This window comes from Aulonocara stuartgranti (assembly GCF_965226115.1).
Source record: "Aulonocara stuartgranti genome assembly, chromosome: 3".
NCBI classification, from domain to species: domain Eukaryota; kingdom Metazoa; phylum Chordata; class Actinopteri; order Cichliformes; family Cichlidae; genus Aulonocara; species Aulonocara stuartgranti.
Window position 1 is genome coordinate 53,402,407 of NC_138941.1, and position 9,408 is coordinate 53,411,814.

At 40.5% G+C, this 9,408-nt stretch overlaps 1 protein-coding gene across 1 annotated transcript; it reads left to right on the forward strand.

The window, feature by feature from the left end:
* The first annotated feature begins 6,218 nt into the window (after positions 1 to 6,218).
* LOC309702698 (tripartite motif-containing protein 16-like) lies at positions 6,219 to 9,020 on the forward strand. The gene has a single exon (XM_082527312.1). The coding sequence runs from the start codon at positions 6,309 to 6,311 to the stop codon at positions 7,980 to 7,982; it is 1,674 nt and encodes a 557-aa protein (XP_082383438.1). The 5' UTR covers positions 6,219 to 6,308; the 3' UTR covers positions 7,983 to 9,020.
* The last annotated feature ends 388 nt before the right edge of the window (positions 9,021 to 9,408 follow it).

Consider the following 9,408-nt stretch of genomic DNA (forward strand, 5'->3'; position numbering starts at 1 on the left):
ACCGGTGTGACTGCAAATGTTTTAGTTTTTTTTTCATTTGTCCTTTTTTTGAGGCATTTCTCAGGACTCACAGCTAGAAGATGAGCCTGTATATAAAAAAGGTGACTAACTTCTTTTTAGCATGATGACACTCTTGGAAGATCATCAACTTTTTAGGTCAAACATTTCTTCTGTTACTCTCCATCATAGGAATTAAATTAGTAGATTTCATCTATTTAAATCATGATGTAAACCATGATGCTGATGCTCAAAATCAGTTATAGAGAAAAGAAAATCTGAACAAAAGCAAGATTTTCTTTAGACTTTGATAGTTGGAGGTGGTGTAAAACTCAGTTTTAGCAGAGTCTAAATTTGAATCAATAAATCATTGAATATTATTGTAGGCTTTACACTGAGGTGCTAAAACGTTATCTTAGTACAGTTGTCACATGCCATATAACATGGACACTTAAGTGCAATAACAGGTAAAATGTGCTTGTATTTATTGATTGAACAGGTTGATCTAAAAGTGGTCCACATTACTAAATTAGACCTGGGGGGTCTCCACATTTTCAATTTCAGTGACCTTTAGTAAAAACTCACCATTTGAAACTCTGACCTCAAAGTCAAAGTATGAATCTGGAGCAGAAGATCTTCCCAAACCACACCTGTGCATTCCTGCGTCAGACTTGATCATTTGTGAGAAGCTTAAAAACACAATTCCTCTTCTTGGAGATCCATCTTTATACTTCATGCTGTATCTGCCACTCTGAGCTGTGCTTCCATCTGTTTTAATGAGGATATCTTCTGCTCGATCACATTTTTCCTTACAGAAGAACTTTGTGCTTCCAGACAAAGATAAGTTGCAGTTAAGTGTGCCATTAAATCCTTCAGCTGCAGACCAAATATTATGTTTTGCCTTGACGAGCCCAGCTGGACCTGTCAGATGAAAAATAATAATAATACATTTAACACAAGATGGATAATCACAACATTATTTACTGTATGTAGATAAATGTATTTCATAAAGTGTTTTATAAAGTTGAGTATATTTTGAATTAAAGAGCAACATTAAGATCATCAGTCCTCACCTGACAAGAAGCAGAAGAAGTGAAAATGGAGGATTTTCATTCTGATGCAGAAAAGTCGTTAAACTTCAGAAGAACAGCGTCTGACTCTTCACTCTGTCAGATCATCAGAAAACTGAAGTTACTGAATGAGTTGTTTCCTTTTTATCACTTCCTTCAACTTTTTTAGATGCATCCATCACACGATGATGTAGATCAGTACTGTGAAGTTTCCCTGATGCCGTAAGTGTGAATGAAAAGAGTTTCAGACCAAATTTGACTTTGAAAACCTGACGACAGCTGGTTCAACCTCTGAGAGGAACACATGAAGCACATTGATTTTTTTCCAGGTTATAAAATGTTCCTGGCATTTTATTCTCATCTGAATATTGTGTTTGGCTTAAGGAATAAAAAGGATATTTATTTATTTATTTCTGAATCACCATCATTTCTTGATGTTGCACTCTGAGATTATTTAACATTAAATACTCAAAATAAATCATAGAGTTGATATAAAGCAAAAAATATGTGATCAAATCATCCCATGCAGAAATCTTACAAACTGAATTTATAAGCAACAACAAAAACCTCTCACCAGCTTAACAGATGGATAAAACTAGAGTCCTCACTGCAGGGCCCGGGTCTGATTCTGCCTCCGGTCCATTTCCTGTGTCATTTCCCCTCACACTCTCATCACCCTCCTGTTTCCTTTCTGTGCTATTTAAAAAGCAAAAATAAACAACATCTCAAAGCTGACTGTTTTCTTAGGAATAAAGAGGCATATTAATTAATTTGTTTAGAAATCAATTTTTTTTTTTGCTGTCTCATTTTGACATTATTTTATATAAAATATTGAAAGTAAATGGCACAATTAGCCAAGTGGCACAAAATTGAAAATGGATTTAAAGACTTTCTTTGAACATGAACCCTTTTGTAATCTCTGAAGAGGAAAACATATATCCCTGTTATGTAGCAAGAACAGCAGGCTAAACAGAGATACCCTGAGATATTGTATTTCTCTACCTGATAGACAACAGTAAACCATTTAAAATATAAAATTAAAAATATTCGATCAAATCATTTCATGCAGGAATCTTACAAACTGAAAGCAACAACAACAACAACAACCTCTCACCAGCTTAGGTAAAGGAAGAAATTACAATGAAGGTAAAAATAAATACTTCTGTTGTCTCCTTCCTGGTGGTTTGAGAGTTGTTTTGAACTTCAGTGAAATTTACCAGTTATTAAAGTAAGAACGAGTCGCTAGAACTCAGTTATGCTCACCTTCACCTTCACTGTCTGCCAGCTTCAAAGAAGCTTGCATAAAGTCTCTGTCTAAGCCGTCATAGTTGGAGGAGGGAGTGGGTTTGACTCACTGTCATTAAGGCAAGGCAAGGCAAGGCAAGGCAAGTTTATTTGTATAGCACAATTCAACAACAAGGTGATTCAAAGTGCTTTACAGAGACATTAGAAACAAGAACAAATAAAAAGCATGATTTAAAATTGAATAAAACAAGCAAATAAACTAACTAACTAATTAACAAACAAACAAACAACAGTATATAAAATCAAAACAGATAAAATCAGAACAGTAGATAAAATCAGTAGTTAAATGTAAGTTTTGAAATTTAAGCTTAAAGTGTGGATTAACTCACTAACTCACTGTCAGACTGAATTTACAGTGTTGTTATAGTTAACCTGGCTGAGCAGACGACCAATGTAGTGAAGGTTATAGTCCTCACTGCAGGGCCTGGGTATGAATCTACCTCAAACCATGTCCTGTGTGTCATTTCCTCTTACACTCCCCACCCTCCTGTCTACTAAACACCACAACATTACTGCCAGCTTGATTATTAAGTACCCATACAGCCAGATCCATTTATTTGTTGTGTTTATTTGTTGTGTTTATTTGTTACGTTGAGCTGCAGATGATTCTGCTTGCACCATGTGACAAAACAGCCCAGTATTCAGCCTCATCTCTGTCACTGTGTCACAGTCAGAGACCAAACCAGACAAACGGACTCAATTGCAGATACAAACAGAGTCACTGGGAAACATGATAACAAGACGTTATTTACAAACACAGAATCACAGCTATGATGTGACTATGAACTGTGAACCATGATGTACGTGAGATTCTAAGAAGTAGTTTAGCAAATGTGAACTGTACAACAAACATGAAGTACTAGGAAACTATACACATATGAATTCTGTGACGTGGGGAAAAGGGAAGTCAGGCTGAGGGAACGAAACCAGGAGACTTTTGAGTCACTGTACCGAGAGGAGGTAAAGTTCAGAAGGTGTTTTTCTGCAGGTCAGGAAAGACCAAATATGGACAAGAACTGTGTTACTTATTAGGTGGAGGATCTGCATGAGAGGGGCAAGTGGTCCGAGTGAGGCGGTGATGGATACCGCTGGTGGTATACACATGTGGTATACACATGTGGTATACACATGTGGTATACACATGTGGTATCCGGTAACTGTGGCAGGGAGGAGAAGTGAGCAGGAGCTGTGGAGGAAGAGCTGCAGAGAAAACTGGCGTCCAAATGAAGGTGAGTATTGTCAGAGTTTGAGCATCGGGATCAGGTGGATGACTACAGGCAGAGAATATCACTGTAAACAACATCACAAGAGCTGTGTCGGCCTACACTAACAGAGGTTAGTTGAAGACCTGGTGACGCTGGTCTTAAGTATTGGCAGCTTAATTGCCAACAGGTGTGGACTGCAGGCTGTAATGCAATGACTCCGCCCAGAGGTGGAGCCACCGGCTCTATGGAAAAACCTGCACTCAGCCGGACCATGACACACTGATACATCCAACCACTGCAGAGTCTCATAAAACTTCTGAAGATGGCAAACTCAACATGAACAATTTATAAAAGACTCCACAAAGCTGGGTGGGACAGGCCTTGAGGACACAGCACTCATCTGGTCTGGTCCAGCAGACGTTGTAACAGTCACAATGGTGTGGTGTCTCTTTAAGACAACCCAAGTCGAGGGTTAATGTTGTCATCCGTATGCGCCACTGGCTCTCTCTGTGATTGTGTGGACATGTGCTTACACGCTAGTGCATGAGGACGGACAGATTTTATGTTTTACCTCTCCAGACACCTTTGTTTGCAACGTAATGGGTTGTACGAACACTGTGCGCTATGTTTGTTAAGCTGCAGCCGTTCAACCGGGCTTATATGGTTGATGAAGAGAAGGTATATTAAAGAACACGCTGTGGAATTCCCAATGCCAGTGCGAGTGTGTATTCTTTCGACTATCCTGCTAAGTGTTTTGCCGCCTCCTCTCAACCACTAAACACAACCCGACGTTACAACGTGCTTGATTGGAGTCTCCTCCTTTGTCTTTGAATCTGGTCACGAGTGGAAGTGAATGGTGGAGGAGAGGCAGCAATGGTGCAATGTGTCCGTGCTGGGATGATAGAGCTGGTGCAGAAGGTTATGTAGTGAGTGACACACTCAGTAAGCCCACTGGTGTCCTCACCGTGAGGCTCACAGAGTGTCTCCCAGTCTGTCACCTCAAAACAACCCTGTAGTCCCACTAAAGCCTCCTCCGACCACCTACTACTATACTTCTAGTGGTCACAGCTTCCCTCTTCACAATAGGCACATAGCAGGGGGTGAAACAGGGGTTTATATAAAAGCTAAAATACTAAAGCTACAACCTTTAATATAAAGCTGCTGCTGAGCAAACATGGCTTATACTCCTACTCTTTCTGTTAACTAGACATAAAAACAGTTGAGGTCACCCTCTGATGTATTTACCACCCCGTCGTAGATCAATCACAGTGTCCTGAACTCTCATTGGTAGACGCTTGAATTGTTGTCGTGAAGTTCAGCCTGGATATCTTAAAAAGAAGGAAACTGATCTTCTTTTCAGGCACTTAGACTAACATGACCTGGACCCTTTTAGCGCCCTCTGTAGTTGAACTGTGGAAGTGAAACAGAGCCACAGCCTGCACACACACAGTTTAAATAACTGTAGATTACAATATGATGAGAAATGAGGGCTGAAATGTGAGGAGGTTTCAGACGGTGCAGACTTATGGACGTATCATAGATTTGTATTAAATGTGGTTTATGAAAAGTTCATTACTGCTTTGTAGATTTGCCCTCATTAACATACTGTCTGACCTGCTGACTTACACAGGTCAGCTTCACTGTTTGATTCTGAGCTGAGCTGACACAGGCTCTGTGATCTGCTGTAGTTTGTTAGAAATACTTTGACTCACAGAAAAAGCTGCTCAGCTCTTGTTCTGGACACATTTGGGAGAGAACCTGCCTCTGTGTGTAACAGCGCCCCCTGCTGCTCTTGATGATAAATGTGCAGATGCTGATTCTTGCTGTGACTGTTGATCCGACTGGAAGTTCTGTGGTTACAGGTCCAGCTTCCTCCTGTGAAACCTGTACTAGTGAGCTGCTGTTACAGACCACCAAGTTCTAATATCCAGTATCTCCAGGTCACAAAGCTGCAGTCAGTGAGTGGAGACCTATTGACGGGTTCTCACATACCAGTATTTAGCCACGTCCATGCTCAAGATGATTTTGTGTGATCAACTCGACCGTAATAACAGAAAAATACTTTTAAAGAGGGATCAGAGTTTCTTTTTATTCCTGTCAAACATTTATCACATTTTGTGGAGATGAATGTGTTTGAAAAACCTTTAATTTGTTTACTGACTCATATACCAACTACTACACCTGCTGCACCCTCTCACCTCTGATGGTGTTTGAGGGAGAGAAACAACTGAAATGAACATAAACTTAAATGCAACATAAGCATCATGTCAGTGGCTGCCTTATCTGTATGTTTAGGATCATTATCCTCCTGCATTGACTGAAACTGAAGGACTGTTTGTTAACTTCAGTGAGAACTCTGACATTTCTAAACTGAAGTTTATTTATATAGAAGAAAGTGTTAACAAGCTTAAAAGTTGATGTGAGCAGTAAATAAAAAGGGTTAAACACACAGTATCGCTCTCAAACTGCTCCTCTTCCTGGAGTGAAGCACAGCCTGATAACCTCCCTCTTCTTCCTGCTCTTAAACACAGCACCTCCTCTCTGTCCACGTGTTTCCTCGTTCCCTCCCCTTCAGATCTGCACTTTGAAGATGGGTGTAACCAACATGTGGTGACGTGTAAGAGCTGACAGGCTCCATTCACTGCAGAAACACGTTGTTGAGATCAGAGCTCAGACTAGTTTCAGTTATAAGGAAGAGAAACTCACACAGTCGCTGACACTGAGAGGAGAAATGGCGCAGAAAGGAGTTCAGCTGGACCGAGAAACCTTCTCTTGTTGCATCTGTTTGGATCTACTGAAGGATCCGGTGGCTACAGCCTGTGGACACAGCTACTGCAGGAACTGTATTAAAGGTTTCTGGGATGAAGAGGACAGGAAGGGAATCCACAGCTGCCCTCAGTGCAGGAAGACTTTCACACCGAGGCCTGTCCTGGAGAAAAACACCATGTTAGCAGCTTTAGTGGAGCAGCTGAAGAAGACTGGACTCCAAGCTGCTCCAGCTGATCACTGCTATGCTGGACCTGAAGATGTGGCTTGTGATGTCTGCACTGGGAGGAAACTGAAAGCCATCAAGTCCTGTTTAGTCTGTTTAATTTCTTACTGTGAGAAACACCTCCAACCTCACTATGATGCAGCTCCATTAAAGAAACACAAGCTGGTGGCCCCCTCCAAGAAGCTCCAGGAGAACATCTGCTCTCGTCATGATGAGGTGATGAAGATTTTCTGTCGTACTGATCAGCAGAGTATCTGTTATCTCTGCACGATGGATGAACATAAAGGCCATGAAACAGTCCCAGCTGCAGCAGAAAGGACTGAGAAGCAGAAGGAGCTCGAGGTGAGACGACTAAACATCCAGCAGAGAATCCAGGAGCGAGAGAAAGATGTGAAGCTGCTTCAACAGGAGGTGGAGGCCATCAATGGCTCTGCTGATAAAGCAGTGGAGGACAGTGAGAAGATGTTCACTGAGCTGATCCGTCTCCTCCAGAAAAGAAGCTCTGATGTGAAGCAGCAGGTCAGATCCCAGCAGGAAACTGAAGTGAGTCGAGTCAAAGAGCTTCAGGAGAAGCTGGAGCAGGAGATCGCTGAGCTGAAGAGGAAAGACGGCGAGCTGGAGCAGCTCTCACACACAGAGGATCACAACCAGTTTCTACACAACTACCCCTCACTGTCAGCACTCAGTGAGTCTACACACTCATCCAGCATCAATATTCGTCCTCTGAGCTACTTTGAGGATGTGACAGCAGCTGTGTCAGAGACCAGAGATAAACTACAGGACATTCTGAGAGAGGAATGGACAAACATCTCACTGACAGTCACTGAAGAGGATGTTTTACTGTCACCGCCAGAGCCAAAGACCAGAGCTGGATTCTTAAAATATTCACATGAAATCACACTGGATCCAAACACAGCACACAGATATCTGTTATTATCTGAGGGGAACAGAAAAGTAACATCTATGAAACAAAAACAGTCTTATTCTGATCATCCAGACAGATTCACTGGATGGCTTCAGGTCCTGAGTAGAGAGAGTCTGACTGGACCTTGTTACTGGGAGGTGGAGTGGAGAGGAGAAGGAGTTCGTGTAGCAGTCGCATACAAGAATATCAGCAGAGCAGGGGGCAATGAATGTGGATTTGGAAACAATAACAAATCTTGGGCATTATATTGTGACACAAACGGTTATATATTTCTGCACAACAAAGTCCAAACTGATCTCTCAGGTCCTCGGTCCTCCAGAGTAGGAGTGTACCTGGATCACAGAGCAGGTATTCTGTCTTTCTACAGCGTCTCTGAAACCATGACTCTCCTCCACAGAGTCCAGACCACATTCACTCAGCCGCTCTATGCTGGACTTTGGCTTGGGTTGTTTAATGGAGCCACTGCAAAGTTGATTAAAGTCAAATAGAGAAGACAGGTTCATGTTGATCCCTGACCATTATATGTACTTGTGTAGTTTCTAAATGAGGCTTTACATTTTAGAAGCTGAGAAGTTCAGTGGTCCATTGATGTGTGAAAATAATATTGCACTGATTCAAACTGTACTTACATTTATATACCTTACATCAATATAAATCTGAATGTGTTCTTATGGCTGATAATCATGTGAGTTTAAATGATACTACTCTTCATATTCAGCATGTTTGAAATCTGTCATCAGTCTGGTTAGTGGTTTTATTCTGTAGTTGCTGTAGTGGGTTGTCAAATGCAACAATATATTGGAGCTGCAGTGATTCATCAGTTAGTCAATGATTAGAGAATTGATTGTTTTATCATTATTTTAGTCACATTTAAAGCTGGTTCCAGTTTCTGAAATGTGAAGATTGTTGATTTTCTTGATCATATATGACTGTAAACTTAATGTCTTTGAGGTTTGAACCTTTAAAATGTAATAAAAAATTTAATCTTTGAGGTTTTTTATATTGTTATTATTGTATCTAGAGTGATGACATTTAATGTCATTTTTCAGATACAGAGACACGTGAAGAAACCAAATCACACAATAATGAAGTGAACACATTTATAGTCAGTGTTCAAGATGATGGATAGAATTGAAAATCATGGAGCATTTATGCATTTTTACGTCTGTGTCACAGAAACTGTTCAGCTATTCTCTGTTTATTAGTCTATTTATCAGGAACCTCTGTTGATTTTATATGTAAAGGATTTTTCTTCTATCACTGAACCTTTTAAGGGTTTTCTCATAGTAGTTTTGGGGAGTTTTTAATTAGATTTACAGCTTCAGAATAACTTTGTGATGTCAGATTAGAAAGTCTGTGTCCAACCCTGGTGTTTGATCAGATGTTTGATCCCTGCAGGGTTGGATTTTTTTCTATGAATGTTGAATTTGTTGTATTTGATTTGAGTTAGATTTTTACTGATGAATGATTCATTGTATAAAGTGGGTCTACCAACAGTTTATTTCTTTGTTATTGTGATTAAAATGTCAAACAAATATATTTTCCACTTTTTGTGTGACAGAGGCAGAAATTTCTCTGTCCTGCATGTGGAGAAATCTGCTGTTAAATCAGAACATTAACAGGTTTCAGGTTTTGTTCAAACACATATTACTGTGTACCATGTGTCAGCAGGCATGTGTTAACAGGGACTATAAGACACTTTAGTGGCTTTAATGCATATTTATATGTTCAACACAGTCAGGTGCACAGGTTCTTTAGACTAAAAAGAGGGAGGAGATGTGCTTCCAAGATTTATTATCCAGACAGAGAAAGCAACTTCACATTCAACCATACAGGGAAGAGGAGTTCAGGACTGAGGCTTACCAGCAGGTGAGAATGGTCAACACAAGGGGAAGGCGGATCCATCAAATAAAT